The sequence below is a fragment of the Rattus norvegicus genome, chromosome 2, assembly GCF_021556685.1.
Source record: "Rattus norvegicus strain SHRSP/BbbUtx chromosome 2, alternate assembly SHRSP_T2T, whole genome shotgun sequence".
Classification (NCBI taxonomy): domain Eukaryota; kingdom Metazoa; phylum Chordata; class Mammalia; order Rodentia; family Muridae; genus Rattus; species Rattus norvegicus.
This window is the reverse complement of record NC_141535.1, coordinates 234,084,885-234,106,529: the sequence shown is the minus strand read 5'-3', so window position 1 is coordinate 234,106,529 and position 21,645 is coordinate 234,084,885. Positions and strand designations below refer to the sequence as shown.

General features: G+C 39.1%; 1 protein-coding gene across 2 annotated transcripts in view; it reads left to right on the top strand.

Annotated features, from left to right (window-relative positions):
* The window catches only part of Pkn2 (protein kinase N2), a 105,303-nt gene extending 85,819 nt beyond the window's left edge, over positions 1-19,484 (top strand). Inside the window, 7 exon segments of one of the 2 annotated variants that reach the window (NM_001105755.2) lie at positions 3,790-3,966; positions 5,402-5,464; positions 11,060-11,136; positions 11,893-12,035; positions 16,516-16,623; positions 16,829-16,909; positions 16,997-19,484. In NM_001105755.2, the coding sequence (NP_001099225.2) occupies positions 3,790-3,966; positions 5,402-5,464; positions 11,060-11,136; positions 11,893-12,035; positions 16,516-16,623; positions 16,829-16,909; positions 16,997-17,200 (853 nt within the window). In that variant the 3' untranslated portion in view covers positions 17,201-19,484. 2 annotated transcript variants of the gene reach the window in all.
* The last annotated feature ends 2,161 nt before the right edge of the window (positions 19,485-21,645 follow it).

Here is a 21,645-nt window from a genome sequence, read left to right as displayed (position 1 = left end):
TACCTCAAGCAGCTCTGCCAGTAACACATGTTTCAGGAGTCTGACTCTCCTAACTCCCACCAGCCTCTGGACACACATAGTGCACATAAACTCATAGAAGTTCACACCTATGCCTGAAAAATGATAACTGTATCTTTTTGAAAAATAGAACTCATTTATTTCCTGAAACAATAAGAAACTAGTTATATTATGAGCATCCATAATCTAAAGAAAAATCTAAAACCTGAAATGCTCAAAATCTAAACTTTTTTTAACTGAAGGTGTGATGCCAAAATCTATCATTTAGTGTTCAGAAATATTTCATACACAATTATTTAAAATATTATTGTAAAATTACTTTTAGATTTTTGATATATGGTACATTTAAAACTGATAAATTTTATATTGAGACCTGTGACCCATTGCAATGCTATGTCTTTTTATCTGTGATCAGAAACAGCTCTGGCCTCAAGCATTTCAGACATTAAAGTGTATTTAGTCTATCCTATTGTGTTATCCTGATGGTATATATAGATTTTTCCTTCATTGTTACTATGTTGAACCAGATTGTTGCAAAAAGATGCTTTCTAATTAACTCAAGAAGAGTAATCCTAATCCAAAGGTCAGAGGCTAGAACCAGAGCCAGATTCTAGGCCATCATTGCTGGTGAAATTGAACCTAGCTTTAAATAAAGTGACCCAATTTATTTCAGTTTTAAACTTTTCTAGTTTTAGATATCATGGAAACAGAGCTCACATATGAAAACTAAGAGGGGGTTCAGAAATGCTAAGTAAAGCACACTCTTGGAGAAATTTAGGGAAGGTAGTACAAAGAAAGGTAATTTTAAAATGTTACCATGTCTAGAAGACCTCATGAGAAGAATCCGTTCAAACAGTACTCCTGTTGGAGCTGGGGAGCTGACTCAGGCTCAGAGCACCAGCTGCTCTCCACAGGGCTGGGTTCAGTTGCAGCACCCACAGGCCAGCTCACAGTTGTCTGTAACTTCAGTTCTGAGGGATCCAGCGCCCTCACGAAGGCGTACATATAAGTCAATCAATCAATCAATCAATCAATCAATCAATCAGTCTTTTTTTAAAGGCCACTATATATCTTAAATGATATATAACTTGAAAGTATGGCTAGAAAATAAGCTAGTTATAACTAGCAAAATCCTTTATATTTATAGTTTATCCTTGTAATAATTCCATTGAGATCTTTGTTATTCCATGTTACTCTTTTCGTTGTTGTTGTTGTTGTTGTTGCTGCTGCTGTTTTGGGGAGGACAAAGATTCTATGTGGCCTAGGCTGGCCTGTAGCTTGCATTTGTCCTGCCTACATGTACAGAGACTACAGGTATTCAGTTGTTCCCCCCTAACCCCCATTCCATTGATCACCCCTCTCTAAATTTGTTCTGTAGTCTAGGTTATATTATTTTTATAATATTTTACTTTGAAACATGCCATTTTGCATAGATTACAATAAATTACAAGTTAGTTTCTTTAAATTATACATAAATTATAGATGAAAACTAAAGTAATTCGTCACACCCAGTTTTATCACCTAATTTTCCTACCACTGTCCTGACACTTACCCACCTCTTCCATCACGGGCACTGTTGTAACTGCTCACGCTGGCTCTTATCAAGTGACATTAAATAGAATAGTAGAACCATTAAATATAACAGTAGAACCAGAAGTTGTTTGGGTGTTTTGGGGTGTGTGTTTGTGTGCGTGCGCGCGTTACAGGACAAAGCTTTTCAGGTTATATGGTGATCAATCCTAAAACTTTAGTTTTATTAACAGTTTGATTTTCTACTAAGATATTCATTTATTTCTTTTAAAAATTGATATAAACATTATTCTTTAATATCTTTTTAGTGACTGAGCTCTGAACAAAACCGGTCACTTAGGGAAATAAGACATAAAAAAGCATTTTTAATAAAGAAGACTAGATATGTTTAACCTTAAAATAAACATTATAGTCAGCAGTTTATTAGAAAAATATCATTATATACTGATAAATCTAGGGCTGGGTATGTGTGTGTGTGCGTGCGTGCGTGCGTGCGTGCGTGTGTGTGTGTGTGCGTGCGCATGTGTGCGTTTTAAGAAATTGGATTTATACTGTTCTATAGCAATTGCAGGATACAGCATTTAAAGTTTGAGGAGTTGACAAGATGGCTCAGTAGGTAAAAGTGCGTGCCCCATATCTGGCAACTGAAAACCTGAGTTTATCCTTGGGACATTGCAGAAGGAGACAACCAGCTCTCACAAGTTGCCCTCTGATGACTACATATATGTATGCAGCAGGACATGTACCAACACACATATTCAAATGCACAAAAAAATACATGAATGTAATTAGAAATATTAAAGTATGAATAAGGTTGAATCGTTGTATATTTTAAATTTTCTAGTCATTAATAATGTACTGAGAGAAAATACTTTATCTTTCGTGAGGGGCAGGTTGGGGTTTGTTGGTGGGTTGGTTTGTTATTTGCGTTTTTTTGAGACAGGTCTCTACATAGCCCTGGCTGTCGTGGAATAACTCACTGTATAAACCAGGCTGTCCTCCAGCTTACAGGGATTTGGCTGGTTCTGTGTCCCGAGTGCTATGATTAAAGATATATGTCTGACAGTTTACCATTTTTTAAAAATGCCCAAAAGGAAATGTGTTTCTAATAGCAGTAGTTTACCTTGACATTGGGATGCTTCCATATTGTGTAGAACAACAAAAATCAAAGTATAAGCATTTAAGAATACTTTATGATGATGACCATAATAATGTGTGGGCGTACCCAGGGAGGTGTAGGAAGTCCATGGTGTTGTAAACCTTTATGTCCCAGGCATTGGCAGCTGGCTGCCCACTGAGACAGTGCATTGACTGTGACTTCTTCATTTTCAAATAAAAGTATTAAAGCTTTTTTAAAAAGAGTATCCTTTTTTAACCTGTTTCAATAGAAATGAAGTTTGCTTAGTATTGGAAATTTATATTATTTCTTAACAAGGTTTATCTACTGGTCCCTATTTTGATCAGGTACTAAAAGTTAATAAACTAATTCAAGCTTCATTTGAATAATACTTGACATACTTTTACTTTGAGTTTTAAGTAAAATTAATCTATTAAATACTTTCGGGAGAAGGAAAATTGTTTTGCTTTTGCTGTTTAGGCAACAAAAATGTTCCAAATTCAGAGATTTCTGCCATGTTCCTTTTAAGAATCCATCCTGATGTTACAGAGATTGCTACAGGCATTTTTATGATAGCACAGAAAATTGTGTGGTTCTCAAAGGGTTTCCTTTTGAAACATGTTGTAGAATTCTCTTTGTTTTCCAGTCATTCTTCTGGATTAAATTTTTATAAGTATATAAGCATCTCTCAGCATCCCATTTTATGAGCTAAAAATTTGAATACTCAAACTAATGAATTATAAATGCTGTCCTTGAAATTACCATGGTCACGAACTTTATTTACGTACTGGGTTTCAATAAGTAAATACCTATAATAACTAGTAATAAAATAACTATTATAACTAGTAATTATATTTTTATAAATTTACGCTTACAGTAATGTAATATAATTTACACTAACTATAATTACTAGCCCCATTTGTACCAGGTGTATATATTCATGAATTTGCATAATCTTTAAGTTTCGCTGTACATATTTTTAATGTTTATTAATATATTTTCAGTTACCATTATATATGAAATAGAACATTTCTTATAATATTTCAAAAAATGTTTTTATAATTTTTAAATTCATAAAAGTTTAAAAGTTTATTTCAAGTTTTGGTTATTGTTTTTTCTTACAGCTTGATGTGTGAAAAAAGAATTTTTGAGACTGTGAACAGTGTCCGGCATCCTTTCCTAGTGAACCTGTTTGCATGTTTCCAAACCAAAGAGCATGTTTGCTTTGTGATGGAGTACGCTGCTGGTGGGGACCTGATGATGCACATCCACACTGACGTCTTCTCTGAACCCAGAGCTGTGTGAGTGTTAGGATCCGTCTCACTCTTCACAGCTCCAGGTTTTCTGGAATAAAAAAAAAAAAACTGTGACGTTTAGATCCTTTCTTCTTCCCTATTGAAACAGAGACCCAGTAAGAAGTACTATTTTCCTAATTTCATACCTTTTACATGCAGGAAACCTAGGAACGTTCTCCTATATATATCCTCCATGCTAAGACTTAGCAAGATTACATATTTACCCCATTCTTCCCTAATCATGCAGCCATTTCTAGTACCCAGCTCTGGACCAAATTTTCCATTTCTGAGGCTCATAAAAACATCTCAACTAGCATCTCAAGTTGCTTCTCCTCTCTGTGTCTCTACCATTTTCCAGGACTGCTACTCTTGCAGACCTCCTCATCTTAAGTAGCAAGCTTCTCTTCTGTGTTGTTGAAGCTAGACTGCAGGGTGCCTTCTTGGTTCTCTTTGTCAACTGGCGTTCATAAGGCAGTTCCCTCTCACACATTTGATGCTCCATGCAAGCATTGGAGGTGTGTACAGCCATAGTTTTACAGCCTTCAGTCTGCAGATAGGAAAGCCAGAATTACTCCTAATGCACAGTAAAGTATTTTAAAAGCAAATTGGGTATTTAGTACTTAAACGTTTTTTCTTTATTTTCTGTGTGAGTACCTACATGTATGTCTGCACTACATGCACAGAGTGCCCATAGAAGGCAGAAGATGGAGGAGGGGCTCTGTAGGTACTTTAAAAATTTTAAGGTGGAAGGCAAAGTCAGACCCTCTATTCAGATGGTCACAGGAAGATCCTGACTTTAGGCCAGCCTGAACTACATAGTACCATTATCGAAAAAAATTGTATTAAAATATACCATAAAACATACAAAATAAAAAGCACTTTTTGTTTTGTACGTTTGGTTTTCATTTTAAAGAAATAACAGAAAACAAATAAACCAAACAGAAAACAAAAAAAAACAAACAGAAAACAAATAAACAGAAAACAAAATAAACAGAAAACAAAAAAACCCAAACAAAACAAAACCAAAACCCCTCTGTTAAGCTTTGTATCCTGCTCCTCTTCCACGACTCCATCCTGGGCATGAGCTAGAGCAGAGTCTGCACTGGGGTCCCATGAGCAGCGTCCACGGCACTCTTCTCTCTCTCACAGGCCAGGCCGCATTTGCTGACAAAGCTGCTGCTCTGCCACCCTTTCTCTCCGTCTCTGTCACACACCACAAGTCCTCTTGGGCCCTCAGTGAATCTACTCAGCCAAATGGATCCCATTCAGTGCTATTGCTATACATCCCTTCATTGTAAAATTCATTCCAATAGCACAATATATTGTAGATAGTAGGAATAAATACATATTTTAGGACTTAACCATGAAATTATTCATAGAAGTGTAAAACAGTTCAAGAGCAATGAAGTTTATTATACATTTGATTTAATTCTTTCAACAGATTTTATGCAGCATGTGTAGTTCTTGGATTGCAATATTTACATGAACACAAAATTGTTTATAGGTAAGTATATTTTTCTTTTACTGGATTTTTTTATTTACATTTAAAATGTTATCCCTTTCCCAGTTTTCGCTCCAGAAACCACTCATCCCATCTCCCCTCCCCCTGCCTCCATGAGGGTGCTCCCTGACCCACCCACCTACTCCATCCCACCTCCCCACCCTGACATTCCCCTAGACTGGGCATCGAACCTTAACAGGACCAAGGGCAAGGGCCTCTCCTCCCATTGATGTCTGACAATGCCATCCTCTGCTACATATGTGGCTGGAGGCATGGGTCCCTCCATGTGTACTCTTTGGTTAGTGGTTTAGTCCTGGGGAGCTCTGGGGGGTCTGGTTGGTTGATATTACTGTTCTTCCTATGGGGTTGCAAACCCTGTCAGCTCCGTCAGTCCTTTTTCTAACTCCTTCATTGAGGACCCTGTTCTCATTTCAATGGTTGGCTGCCAGCATTCACCTCTGTGTTCGTCATGCTCTGGCAGAGCCTCTCAGGAGACAGCTACATCAGGTTGCTGTCAGCAAGTACTTCTTGGCATCTGCAGTAGTGTCTGGGTTTGGTGTCTGTATGTGGGCTGGATCTCCAGGTGGGGCAGTCTCTGGATGGCCTTTCTTTTCAGTCTCTGCTCCACACTCTCTTCGTATTTCCTCCTATGGGTATTTTTGTTCCCCCTTCTATGAAGTACTGAAGCATCCACACTTTGGTCTTGCTTCTTCTTGAGCTTCTTATGGTCTGTGAATTATAGCTTGAGTATTCCAAGATTTGGGGCTAATATCCACTTACCAGTGAGTGCATACCATGTGTGTGTTCTTTTGGGATGGGGTGACCTCACTCAGAATGATATTTTCTAGTTCAGTCCATTTGCCTGTCATTTTCATGAAGTCATTGTTTTTAATGGCTGAATAGTACTCCATTGTGTAAATTACCGCATTTTCTGTATCCATTCTGCTGTTGAAGGACATCTGGGTTCTTCCCAGCTTCTGGCTATTATTAATAAGGCTGCTGTGAACATAGTGGAGCATGTGTCCTTGTTATATGTTGGAACATCTTTTGGGTATATTCCCAGGAGTGATATATCTGGGTCCTCAGGTAGTACTATGTCCACTTTTCTGAGGAACTGACAGACTGATTTCCACAGTGGTTGTACCAGCTTGCAATCCCATCAACAATGGAAGAGTGTCCCTCTTTCTCCACATCCTCACCAACATCTGCTGTCACCTGAGTTTTTAATCTTAGCCATTCTGAATGGTGTGAGGTGGAATCTTAGGTTGTTATGACTTGCATTTCCCTGATGACTGAGGATGTTGAACATTTCTTTAAGTGCTTCTCGGCCATTCCATATTCCTCAGCTAAGAATTCTATGCTTAGCTCTGTACCCCATTTTTAATATGGCTATTTGATTTTTCCGGAGTCTAACTTCCTGAGTTCTTTGTATGTTGGATATTAGCCCTCTATCAGATGTAGGATTGGTAAAGATCTTTTCCCAACCTGTTAGCTGCCATTTTGTCCTAATGACAGTGTCAGAAAGTTCCCTTTATCAATTCTTGATTTTAGAGCATAAGCGATTGGTGTTCTGTTTAGGAAATTTTCCCCTGTGCCCATGTGTTCAAGGCTCTTCCCCACTTTTTCTTCTATTGATTTCACTTTATCTAGTCCTTCAGCCACTTGGGACTTGAGCCTTGTACAGGGCAATAAGAATGGATTGATTTGCATTCTTGTACATTCTGACCATCATTTGAAACAGCATCATTTGTTAAAAATGCTGTCTTTTTTCCACTGGATATTTTGGCTCCTTTGTCAAAGACCAAGTGAGTATAGGTCTGTGGGCTCATTTCTGGGTCTTCAATTCTATTACACTGATCTATCTTCCCGTCTCTGTACCAATACCAACAGTTTATCTATCTTGTTGAGATTCTCAAAGAACCAGCTCCTGTTATTATCAGTTTTTGTATAGTTCTTTTTGTTTCCACGTGGTTGATATCAGCCCTGAGTTATTTCCTGCCTTCTACTCCTGGGTGTATTTGCTACATTTAGTTCTAGAGCTTTTAGGTGTGCTGTTAACCTGCTAGTGTATGCTCTCTCCTGTTTTTCTTTGGAAGCACTCAGAGCTATGAGTTTTCCTCTTAGCACCACTTTTGTCGTGTCCCGTAAGTTCGGGTATGTTGTGCCTTTGTTTTCATTAAATTCTAAAAAAGTCTTTAATTTCTATCTTATTTCTTCTTTGACCAAGTTGTCATTGAGTAGAGCATTGTTCAGCTTCCATATACATGTGGGCTTTCTGTCATTTTTGTTGTTATACAGCCTAAGTCTGATAGGATGCATGGGATTATTTCAATCTTCTTGTATCTGTTGAGGCCTGTTTTGTGACCAATTATATGGTCAATTTTGGAGAAGGTACATGAGGTGCTGAGAAGAAGGTATATCCTTTTGTTTTAGGATGAAATGTTCTGTGAATATCTGTTAAATCCATTTGATTCATAATTTCTGTTAGTTTCACTGTGTCTAGTCTCCCACTCTTATTGTGTTAGGTGCAATGTGTGCTTTGAACTTTAGAAAAGTTTTTTTTTTTTAAAAGGAATGTGGGGGCCCTTGCATTCAGAATCCATCTTCATGGATTTTTCCTTTGAGTTTTTGTTTAAAGTTGATTTTATTTGATATTAGAATGGCTACTCCAGCTTGTTTCTTGGGACTGTTTGCTTGGAAAAAATTTTTCCCAGCCATTTACTTTGAGGAAGTGTTTTTCTTTATCACTGAGGTGAGTTCCCTCTGTGCAGCAAAATGCTGGGTCCTATTTATGTATCCAGTCTGTTAGTCTATGTCTTTGTATTGGAGAATGGAGTCCATTGATGTTGATATTAGGAATCAATGGTTGTTGCTTTCTGTTATTTTAGTTGATAGTGGTGAAATTATATTTGCGTGGCTATCTTCTTATGGGTTAGTTGAAAGAAGATTACTTTCTTGCTTCTTCTAGTATGTAGTTTTCTTGTGTTGGAGTTTTCCATCTATTATCCTTTGTAGGGCTGGATTTATGGAAAGATATTGTGTAAATTTGGTTTTGTCATGGAATATCTTGGTTTCTCCATCTATGTTAATTGAGAGTTTTGCAGGATACAGTAACCTGTGCTGGCATTTGTGTTCTCTTAGGGTCTGTATGACATCTGTCCAGGATCTTCTGGCTTTCATAGTCTCTTGTGAGAAGTCTGGTGTAATTCTGATAGGTCTGCCTTTATATGTTACTTGACCTATTTCCCTTACTGCTTTTAATATTCTTTGTTTTGTGCATTTGGTGTTTTGACTATTATGTGACGGTTGGAATTTCTTTTCTGATCCAATCTATTTGGAGTTCTATAGGCTTTTAGTATGTGCGTGGGCATCTCTTTCTTTAGGTCAGGGAAGTTTTCTTCTATGATTTTGTTGAAAAATATTTACTGGCCCTTTAAGTTGGGAGTCCTCACTCTCTTCTATCCCTATTATCCTTAGGTTTGATCTTCTCATTGAGTCCTGGATTTCCTGGTTGTTTGGGGTTAGGAGCTTTTTGCATTTTGCATTTTCTTTGACAGTTGTGTCAATTCTATGGTATCTTCCGCCCCTGAGAATCTCTCTTTTATCACCTGTATTCTGTTTGTGATGCTTACATCTGTGACTCCTGATCTCTTTCCTAGGTTCTCTATCTCCAGGCTTGTCTTTCTTTGTGATTTCTTTATTGTTTCTATTTCTGTTTTAAGATCCTGGATGGTTTTGTTCAGTTCCTTCACCTATTTGGTTTTGTTTTCCTGTAATTATTTAAGGGATTTTTGTGTTCTTTAAGAAATTCTACCTGTTTACCTGTGTTGTCCTGTACTTATTTAAGGGAATTATTTATGTCTTTCTTAAAGTCTTCTAACATCATCATGAAATGTGATTTTCAATCAGAATCTTACTGTCCCGGTGTGTTGTGTTATCCAGGACTTGCTCTGGTGGGAGAACTGGCTGCTGCTGATGCCAGTGACCTTGGTTTCTGTTCCTTAGGTCTTACCCTTGCCTCTTGCCATCTCAGTATCTCTGGTGTTAGCTGTTCTTGATGTCTCTGACAGTGGCTTTATGCTCCTGTAACCTGTGTGTCAGCACTCTTGGAAGACCAGCTGTCTCCCCGCGGGATTTGGGTACAGAGTTGTTACACAGGTCAGCTGCAAGCTGCAGACAGAAGCAGGAAGGATTCTGTCCTAGACAGCTCCTTGGTTCTTGTGTCCTGAGGGCTCCAGGCAGGTCCCTCTGAGCAGATATCGAGGTCTTACCTGTGTTCTCAGGCGTGTCAGCACTCCTGGGAGATGATCTCCCCAGGGGGGATATGGGTACCGAGAGCCATGGCACAAGTTCAGCTGTGGGTGCAGATGGAAAACCTATTTTTCTTGTTTTCCTACATGTGAATTAGAATTCAAGATAACTAACAGGGATCTTCTGTACTTAAACTTTTTAGTTTTCTCCTACATGTGATAAGTGAATCCTACTCCAACATGCAAATTGTGTGATGGAGTTCTTGGTTTGTGGCTCTCTGTTCATCTTCTAATTGAAATAGTGAAGGTATGAGTTGGCCTGTGGGGATACAGTGCACCAGTAGCATTCATCTAGTTGGTTACATTTAACCGTCTCCTGCACACAGTTCTATAGACCAGTTTACCACAGAAAGAAAAGCAGATTGTGCTAGAATATGAAGTACCATGCTACTCCTTCAGTCTATGGTAGAGCAGTGATGATGTGGGCAATGTTTGTCCAGCACAATAAGATAAAAATACATAAGAACAGGTTGCCATCACCTTAACTGGAAAGCTGTATTGGTGGTCTAGCCCATTTCTGTCTGGATGCTGCTGCTTACTGAAGAGCAGCTCCTGCCAGCATCTGGTCCTGCACACATTGAGTGGGGCTGCTCTCCTTCCACAGCACTGCATTGCACGATACTGGAAACCAACCTCACTGTGATGAAGGTGGTCAGAGTAAGGAGTCTGTAATACTGGATTATTCTAAGTGTTTTTAAAGTATATTTCCTCATAGTTATGTTTACTTATTAAAAAATATTTTAAGCTAGTTTCATTTGTAATTGATTAGCTTTCTGTTTATTTTAAATTACACTCTTAAAAGTTCAATCTTGACCAGGAACAGTGAAGCACATCTTTAATCCTAGCACTTTGGAGACAAAGAAGGTGGATCTCTTGAGTTAGAGGCCATCCTGCTCTACAAAAGTGAGCTCCAGGACAGCCAGGGCTACATAGAAAAATGCTGTCTCAACAAACTACATACAAACATTAGCTTAAATTCTTTCATGTGTGTAGACATATTCAAACTGTGCTTAAGTCTAATTACCCTAAATAAAATTTTAACTTGAATAAAAACTACTTAATCTGATTCTATATCTAAAGAGATAAAAATGCGTTTAAAATATATATTCTCATCTATATAACAAGAGAGAAATTATAGTGCTACACAAAAGGAAGAAAAATGAGAGCATCTCAAGCTATAACTTGGAAAAAAACATTTCTTAGAAGACAAAGTTGTGCTCTTCTTGAAATGGAAACTGTGTTTATGTTATGGTTTACGGACTTATTTCCATGCTTTCGTCTTGAGCAGAGACTTGAAGTTGGATAACCTGTTGCTGGATACAGAAGGCTTCGTGAAGATTGCTGACTTTGGTCTTTGCAAAGAAGGTAATTGAGCTCTGTAAATTCCTTTTCTAATAGATCGTTGTTCCTTTGTACTTTGGTAGTTTTCAAATTTGTGTATGAAAACAATGTATTTTTTATTTTATTCCACTACAACATTTGGATTGCTTATATATGTACCAGTAACCACATTAAGATTTTGTCCTGTGGATATAAATACGTGCTGCTTCCAGACACTACAGTATGAGAGTCAGCCTCTCTCCGTATGGCTGACGGTCTGCCAGTACTTTAAGGAGGCGCTAAGTACCAGCTTGTTGATTGGGACTGTACAGAACGATGTGCTCGTGCCTAGTGACTTCACCAGGCATAGAGCTGTCAACATTTTACATTAGAAAGAATAGGTGTAACTATCTCAGATTGTTTTCTATACATTCAGAATTAAATATGACAGTTCAAATCAAAGATCACAGGAGAAGATATAAAGATGAATGTTATAAGACTTTCTTCTCTTTATCCTGAATGTTATAACCAATATATCCTTTCTTCTTTGTACACTAGTAACTTTATTCTGTTGCTTATTATTATCTGTTTCCGTACTACATAAACACTGTTCTTAGATATATTAGTATTAGTGGATGTTTAATGAGTCAGTAATTTGATAGGTAAAACAAATTTGCTAAGTCTCGGATGCTCGAGTTTTATCACTATATTTGGCAATGTCAGTTTTTTTTCCTAAGCACACCTTCTAATTTTCATGCTAAGGTTTTTTTCTTTGCTAATACTTGAATTTAACTTCTTCAGGAATGGGGTATGGAGATAGGACAAGCACATTTTGTGGTACTCCTGAATTTCTTGCCCCAGAAGTATTAACAGAAACGTCGTACACAAGGGCTGTAGATTGGTGGGGCCTTGGCGTACTTATATATGAAATGCTCGTCGGAGAGGTAAGCAGCAAGAAATAGGAGATTGAAGAGATAGAAGATGATTGGAGGATAAAGCACATCATTTTTATAAAGATATGTACATGTGTCTTGTACATGAGTGGGAACTCAGTTTTATAAATATTCATAGTGTTCTAATGATTGGCTGTGTTTCTACAATATCTTTACTAGCCTAGTTTAAATTTTTATATAATGGATGGATTGAATTATGAATGTCCTCAAATAGCTTCTTGTATTTAAGTGGTATAGGTAGTTATGTTTTGTGATTTTTCATATAACTGATATTTTGTAGGGAATACATGAGACTAATAAAATTATATCCTATAGGCAGGTATGGTGGTATAAGCTTGTATTCCTGCCTCTTTTGGGGGCTGAGACAGGAGGAATAGGAATTTAAGACCAATCTGGCAAAAACACCTTCTCATTGAATCAATATACAATCAGTCAATCAATTAATCAATAAATTTGAATCTATAAAGAAAAGTGTGCTGTACATTTATCAGAAATAAGTATGGTCTTCAAAAACAACAGCAGTGTTGGAGAGATGGTTCAGCAGTTGAGTACGTATTATGGTTGCAGAGGACCCCAGTTAAATTCCCAACACCCCGTTATGAGAACTCACAAGCACCTGTAACTCCATAGGCATCTGTACTCAAGTAGACTTATCCCAGACAGGCCCACTTATACGTAACTAAAATACTTGTACAACCTCGGTATTGTGGCATGCTCCGTTAATCCCAGCATTTGGAAGGCAGAGGTGACCAAATATCTGATTTCAAGGCCAGCTTTGTCTACAAAGTAAATTCCAAGTCAACTAGGTCTGTTACATAGAGAAACGCTGTCTTGAAAAACAAACCAAAAAACTTTTACAACCCACTGTTTAAACAACAGAGCAGAATTGGCCATCAACACTTACCCCATTTTCTGTATATTAACAAAAGTCATTTTTGAGGATAACTGAATTATAATAGAAGTTTCTACAGTTTGTGAAACAGGAAGTCAGTGAAAATGATAAGGGGCCCAATACATGTTTTCTGAATTGCTAAGAAGTATAATAGGAATGGAATTTAGAATGAGTACATTTTTTGACAAGGCAGTTGAAACCTTTCTTGAGAGGGATTTATCTGGAGATACAAGACAACTTTCTTGGAAATGATTGATCATTCTGGAGTTTCCCACTGCCAGCCACCTTCCATGTATATACAGCTCACGAGTCATTTAGAGCTGGATGAGGGAATGGACGTATACTTAGTGTCATATGGTTCTAAAGTTTTAGCCTCTGTGTTGCTTACTGGTATTTAGCCATAATGAACAGTTCTCTCCAATGGACAGCCTTTTCCGTGTGTGAAATTGGACTAGAATCTCTAGAAAAGGAGGAGAGGAATGACTCATTAAAGAGTGTTGTGCTTCATAAATATTAGCTCCTTTTATTTGCATCTACTTTAATAGTTACAGAGTGGTTAATATGTCACAGAGCACTTGTGAGGTGGGGTTGTGAATTTTTGTTCTTGACATTTTTAGAACCTGTTTCTAAACCATGTACTTGTACTTTAGGATCAGAGGTGAAGTCCATCCCACCTCATTTATTTTCTTAAGACATGAGATCCAGACTGAATTTCACACCTCTATTTAGAAAAGCTGCTATAGGTATTTGAAATGGAAAAAAATTGATTTAGCCTTAATATATAGATTGGTCCTACTTTCTCAGGTGTCAGAAAACTCCTGATACTATTGCTGGAGGCTGTGGCATACTTAAACTCTCTCTATTCCAGTTTTGAAAAGAAATGTTTCTGTTGCCATATTTTTATATGTTTCATTTAAGTAAGTCTAAGATTTAATTCTGATCCAAAAGGAGGTACTTTCTTATAATTTACTTTCTGCCTAGAACAGCGGTGCACACCTTTATTCCCAGCATTCAGGAACAGGCAGGTGGATCTTTGTGAATTTGAGGCCAGCCTGGTCTACACAGTGATCAGGACACCCAGAACTATATAGCAAGACCCTGTTTCAAACCTGACCTCACATCCCCAACAAACGTTCTATGTTAGAAATGATATGCAAAAGGTACTGTCGTAAATCTTGTTGAACTTTGACTTCTTCTGTTCAAGCTACTGGCTTAACAAATAAGCACAGAAGTCCCTGCTTCATAGCTTTAAAAAAGGCTTCTAATTGTTGAGTTTTAAACACACCCAGAAGGTATTGCTATTCCATTATAGTTGCCTTTTAATTCCATTTATCTTTAGTGCCTCCACAGGAAGGTAATTAGGAAACGAATTAATACCCACTGGTCTGCATTATAGTTTTATAGTATTATTGAAGCTTCAATGATAATGTTTATTTTTTTAACTTTTATTGGTTCTTTGAGAATTTTACATTGTGCACCCCAGTCCAACTCATCTTCTCCTTCCCTTTATCCCCTCCCTCCACCCTTGCAACCTCCTCCTCAACAGACAAACAAAAATCTTATTGTGGAATCTGTGTAGCATGTCACAGTGTGTCCCACAGTATACCCTTTTGTATACACTTCTTTGCTGGCAAATGTTCCTTGCAATGACTCGTTGGTCTGATACAAGGCCTCTGGCTTCTGCTGCTCTGTTAATACTGGAAGCTCACTTGGACTTCTCTAGGATAACCTGTTATTACCCTGTGTCATGGAGAGTCTATAGTTTTGGATCTACAGGAGTGGCCCCTTCGTGCACTCCAGCAGTTCACCGATAGGGTAGATGTTGGGTTGGGCAAATTCAAAGCCCTAGATCTGGGCCTGAGAGATACCAGTCTGGTCAGCACTCTGGCTGTCCCACCCTCATGCTAGCCTTCCTGCTCTCACACCCTCAGGGCAGACTAACCAGCATGCACGCACACATGCACGCACGCAGTTCCAACAGCTCTACCCTGATGCCCAAGTAAAGTGCCGGCAGGGCCTATTTTTCTGAGTGTTGTAGCTGATAAGGGACACGGTCTGTTCTCCCACTCTCATGACTGGGGTCCAGCTCTCCTCCCTGCCATAGATGGCAGAGAAGGAGGACATCTATGCCAGCACCTGGCAGACAAGAGGCAGAGCCAACTCTTCCACAGTCACGCATTTTAGACTGCTCACCCACAACCTCACATTCAGAGCCAGCTCTCCAACTTTCCTGCTCTGATGATAATCTGGGCCAGGTCTCCTGCCTGCTGTTAGTGGCAAGGGGTAAGAGGTAGAGTGCATCTCTCTTCACCCATGTCACCCCGTGGCTGACAAGTACAAGGCCAGGACCACATCATGTGGCATCCTCAACAAGTAACAGACTATTCCTCACTACCCTCATTTTCAGTTCTGTCTCTCTTTCATTTCTCCACTACATGCTTGCTCCTCTTAGAGGAACCCAGGGTCTTCTGAGTGTCTGGGGTCATCTCATGAATCCTGTGAGACACCCCCCCCCACACACACACACACCTGTTTGTGTATTTTGACCTCTGACAAGGGTCATCATGGACATGGTCGGCCCGCTCTCCCACCCCTGCCTTAACTCTTATGCATCACCAGACCAGTCATCTCAAGCTGGCTCCCTGTCCAGGCACCATGGCACCAGTCTTGGGCATCAGGGTAGAGCTGTTGGAACTGCGTGCGTGCACGTGTGCGTGCGTGCTTGTTCCTCACCCAGGCCGCACCATATTCGAGGATCATCTGACTCAGGCTTCCTCCTGCGACAGGCGGGGTTCTTCTTGTCTCCTGCTGGCTCCCAGTCTACTGGGGCCAGCACAGCACAGAACTATCTTAGGCTCACTGTTTTTCAGAGAATGTAAGGCTACTACTGATAATTCAGATTTTCATAGGTCAGAACTCTCCTCTCTGCCACCATTGATGTTCATGTAAACAGCAGCTATACCTGACCTGCAATACTTCTAGGGGCAGCCAGGGTTTTCTTGTTTGCTTGTTTCTTTTTTTGTTTGTTTTACTGTTGAAAGTATGGTTTGGCTAAACTTTGTTTAGTTTTGGTTATTTGTTTTTGTCCCATTGGGTCATCCTCTGCATTTCTTGCGGGAAGGGTTGAAATAGGGCCTCACATCGAAGCCCATGTTGACCTGGATTCAACTGTGGTCCTCCTACTTCAGTCCCCAAGTGCTTGCATAGTAGATATGAGCCACCATGCTCAGCTCGAATCAGAGCTTCTCTTATAGAGTTTGTTTGTTCGTTTGTAACGTGGTCTCATGCAGCCCAGAAACAGCACAAGCTGCTTACACTGCGTAGCAGGGGCTAGTCCTGAACTTCTCATTTGTCTGCTTTCAAGGGCGAGGAGGGCAGGCTTGTCCACCGTTCTTGGAGGTTGAGCCCAGGCTTCACGAGGTGGGCCAGCACTGACTGAACTCACCTCCAGGCCCCATTTCGTTTCATTTCATTATCATTGCCTGAATCTTGGTTCAACTTTGAATATATGATGTTTTACTATCTAAGACTTTTATATTTAGTTCTTATTTCTTCTTATTATCTTCTTATTTCGTCTAGTCTCCCTTTCCTGGTGATGATGAAGAAGAGGTTTTTGACAGTATTGTAAATGACGAAGTAAGGTATCCAAGGTTCTTATCTACAGAAGCCATTTCCATAATGAGAAGGGTAAGAAATTAGGAACAAGAATTTTTTTTTTTAATTTAAACTTAAGCTTTTTGTTGAAAATTTCCCAGTTGAATTTTAGAAGCTATTTTTAATGTGTAGATGTTGCATGCTTTAGACAGATCTAAACACAAGGTCCTACATCTTTGACAGTAGTGAGACCACGGTTGGTGGCACATGTTTTATTGCTTTCATCTTAACTTCCTAGCTGTTGAGGAGGAATCCTGAGCGGCGCCTGGGAGCTGGTGAGAAAGATGCCGAGGATGTAAAGAAGCACCCGTTTTTCCGGGTAAGTGTAAAAGTTCAAAGTTTTTTATGAAGCTTGAGTGGTTAGGAACATGAAACTAACCTGGCTGATTTATATTTTGTGATCTAGCTAACCGACTGGAGTGCACTACTGGACAAGAAAGTAAAGCCACCATTTGTACCTACCATTAGAGGACGGGAAGATGTTAGTAACTTTGATGATGAATTTACCTCAGAAGCACCTATTCTGACTCCCCCTCGAGAACCGAGGATACTCTTGGAGGAGGAGCAGGAGATGTTCCGCGATTTTGACTACGTTGCTGATTGGTGTTAAGTTTCTGGACACGGAGACCAAGCGGACTGACAGACAAGAAGACCTCTAGAGAACAGCAGCCTTTCATTTGCTTTCCGTGCCCAGGAGCTTTTGAGGCCATATAAAGCACATGAAGATGTGGTTACAGCACTGTTCATACCTTCTTAATGTTTTCAACGGAAATCTGAACACTGGAAGCAGTTTCACGGAGTTTAGGCTGAGTGAACATTGGCCATGGAAATCCATTACAAATAAATACTTTTACATCAATACTCTATTTTTAAAAAGAAGAGGAACCACTCTTTTATAGTCCCCATCTTTGCCCTAGCCTGCCTTAAGTGGAAGGAAGATTAATCACTTAACTGTATTTTACAAAAGAAAAAATAGGGCTTTGGATGCTATTACTAGTCATATAAAAAGTATGATTCTGTTTGACTAAGGCAATTATTCTTTAAGAAATCACTATAATATGAAAAACTGTGGCAGTTTGTACACCCTTGGTGGCTTGATTTTAAGAAAAAAATGAGAATGTACTGATGTGTAGTTTGATGAATTTTCTGTATTTATCAGGAGAACACTTCATTGCCTTAACGTTACCAACCATGCAGCAGAGCCTCACGGCTTCCAGCTGCGCTGCCTGCCACACGAGCTGTGCTTATTAACAGTGCTGCAGAACAATAGGAGCGCCAGCGCCCACTCACAGTCTCAGCCAGGCTCTGGGCAGCCGGGACCAAGGTACCGTGCTGACTGTGTGCACTCCCCAAGTCCAGGCCCCACGGAGGATGTTCTGTCGGGTCTTCCCAAGTCAGAGCCCGATGGACCCTTATCATTCTATGCATTCTACACGGATTTCAACCGAGACATCTTGTTCTTGTGTCTGCTGTAGGAGGGAACTCTATCTTTGTTAAAAAAACCATAGAGATTATCATGGTATACATGCTGTGAACATGTATATGTACAAGTTGTAATGTATTCTGTGTTGTAGGCATATTATTTAATTTCACCAAATCATCACTTTTGTACAGTGGCCAAGCAGACACCTCCAACTCCAGCATTTCTATTAAGTGCATTTGTACATTTTAGGCCGCTGGATCCAGACTTTATATTGGCAGTTACTGAGGGCAAAAGCAATATATTGTAACAGAATGTATAAATATTTTTGATAAAACAGTCTATATTTTATAAAAAGTTATTATAACACTAAAGCTGTACCTCAAAAGTCTCACAAATAATTTGATCAAATACTCTACACATCCTCAGAGGATCCGTTTGTGGCTTTTTATCGCTCTCATCATATGCCGTTTTGCAAATCATGATCTTCACTGGGCTGGAAATTTTTTAGGTTTTTGTTTTGTTTTTCTCTTGCCTGTCACTCCATTGTTCTCCCTCAGTTCAGTAATATCATTGATAACACTGTGCTTAGCATGTTAGGGCCATGATACCTCAGGAACAGCAAGTTGGCCACTAACCACACTTGAATTAACCATGTAATCACAGTGAGCTCATCTCTTACAATTGTCCAGATCTGAGTCAATGAGAAACAGGAAAGCACACAAATACATGAAGAGTTGAGCTTGAGACAGCCTTGCTGAGATACATTGGCCTGTTGTCACTGTACTCTGAGAATAATTAAATTTGTCCAGAGATAGTTTATAATACCTTCCAAATTCATTACCATTTTTCTCCCAAGATCCTTTGGAAGAAATTTTCTAAAAAGAGGAGCAATATGTTGCTGTAAGTTGCTTTAAATGCCAGTTAATTGCCTTGGAAAAGAACAATAGAAAAAATAGCATAATTGTCTAGCTTCAATTTGAACAGTGTTAACACAATCTGAAAATAAAACGCTAACTACTTTTGAGGTACAGTCTGCATACCTTTGTTGGTTCTGAAATATGCACAGAAAGCAGCGTTTCAAATGGGCTTTTAGCATTAAAAACTGACAGAGTTATATATACAGTGTACAAAAACTTTTTTAATTGAGGTCAATCACTAAAAAAATTAGCGATCAGGGTATAGTCACACAATTATGCTGAAAAAAAAAGCACTCATTTTTCTGTAGTTTAAAAAATATATATATTAGCCAGATTTTAAATTTTAAGAGTGTAAATAGATGTTGCTATTACTGTATGTGTACTGGCTGCTCAAGCACTTTGTAAGGAGAGCGGATACTTTAGAATGGTACCCTATGCATCCAAATGAAATGTGTGCCTTTACGTCATTCTGAGAAAGAGGGGGTTTGCAGTTATAAGTTTCCACAAATGCACAAATTAAAGTTCAAAATAGATTGAAATTTGTAACTTTGGTTTTAAGTTTTCATTCCTTTTAGAATTTCCCTTGTGTTAAAATAGTTGGCTAAATAAGTTGGTTCTACTTTGTTCAAGATCCATAGAAACTTATTTTTAATTAGCTGTCTTTTATCCTGTAGAAGGCACATTGTCCACCTCACTTGGAAAATGGGGAGATTTCATTTCTAGCTCTGTATTCCACAGTGTCTTTCCTCTGTGCATAGAATGCCCACTGTCACCTGACCCGAGACCAGAACAGTTGCCAGGAGGAGAGAAGCAGATATGCTAATGTAAAGCATAAGCAATGGTGGCATGGCAGCATCCTCTGCTTAGAGCAGTGGTTCTCATCCTGGGGGTCAGATGACCACTTCACGGGGGCTGCATATCAGATGCTTCTATTGCAATTTATAGTAGTATCAAAACTACAGTTAGGAAATAGCAACAAAATAATTTTGTGCTTGAAGGTCATACAACATGAAGAATTGGATTAAAGGGTTGAAGCATTAGAACATTTGAGAAAATAGACAAATTAATAAAGCAGAATGTTAGCCATTTTGTAGTAATCACATTTAAAAAAGTATAATAGTTTAGGAGTGTATCTTTGGGACATAATGAACATTGTTATTATATGCTGGCCTGATCAAGTCTGACAAGATTGTGTAAGGACTGCCCATCTTCCCAGAGCATGTACAAGATTAGAGGTAAGCACCTAGATAACTGGGAAATCTGTGTGTCAGAATCTCTGCCTGATGCCAGACTAAGTGGAATCCCCAAGACGCCGGAAACGCTCAAGCATTATTGGTTATGTTAAAGGTAAGGAAGACTTTGGCAGCCCTCTCTATCCAAACAGCGAGACCGTGTTGACCAGGACACTAGACATACCAGGGCTTCAGCACCCACGGTTAGAGTTGGTTTCCTCAAATGGACGTTGAGGTGCTGTATGCATATGGCTCCCAAGACTCCGGCATCATCTGTATAAGGCAACGTTAGTGTCTGTGCCCATGAGCACTACATTGTGTCATTCTGCCTCCTAAAATAAGCACTAACATGACATTGCATTAAAAATAAGTCAAGCGCAAGGCCCTGGGTTCGGTCCCCAGCTCCGGAAAAAAGAAAAAAAAAAAAAAAGAAAGAAAAATAAGTCAGCTTAGTCTAGGAAGAGATTTCAACTTCACAGTGTTTAATAATGAAAAAAAAAAAAAAACACTGTGTGATATGACATCGACGTAACCTAAAAATATAGGGGAGGCTATCTACTTTATTACCTATTGCTAGTAAATGTACTGGATCAGTATGACCAAGTCAGAGCCAGCAGCATCTGACACAGGCCTGCTGCTGCGTTAGCAAACCGGGCTTATTCTAGGATTGCATGTGTGGTTCATTACTAGGAAGCTCACGAGGCTATTTGCAATAGTAACAGATTAAAGAAAACAGAGAGATCTCATTTCTGATTTTTTTTTTTAAAGCAAGAAGTAGTTTCTTAAAGTGACAGATGGTCTCTATTAAAAACAAAGAAATACAACCAATTACATCATCCTCTACATCACCAGTTCTCAAGCCTGTGGGTTGAGACCCCTTTATGGGTCAAACGAGTATTTCACAGGGGCTGCATATCAAATTTATATTGTGATTTATAACAACAAAATTAGTTATGAAATAACAACAAAAATAATCTTATGGCTGGGGTCACCACAACATGAACTGTAATAAAGGGTCATAAGTTTAGGAAGGTTGAGAGCCACTGGTCTACATCCTTTGAGGAAACATTTTAAGTTGGGAACTAAAGCTGTGACACCTGTCATCGTTACTGTTTATCTGCTTACTCAAAAAGGGAACAAAGCAGCCATTACTTCAGATGGATGGGATTGTCTCCTGGGCAGACTCCAGAGGTCTAGGCATGCAGCTCAGTAGCTAAACCACTTGTCTAATGTGCTCAGTCCCTCACCTCATAAGCAGTGGGACTTGGAGACAGGCAGGTCAGCCCGTATATAGACTTAAAGGCCAGCATAGGACATTGGGGTCCTGGAAGAGGCTGAGGGAGAAAGGCCAGCAGGAGGAAAACCTCAGGATTATAATTTGCTAACAAGTAGTGATTTATTTAAGATGTCATGTGTCAGCATAACATCAAGATACAAAATGTCCTAGAAACAAAACTGTAATAGCAAAACCAGTTACTTTTAA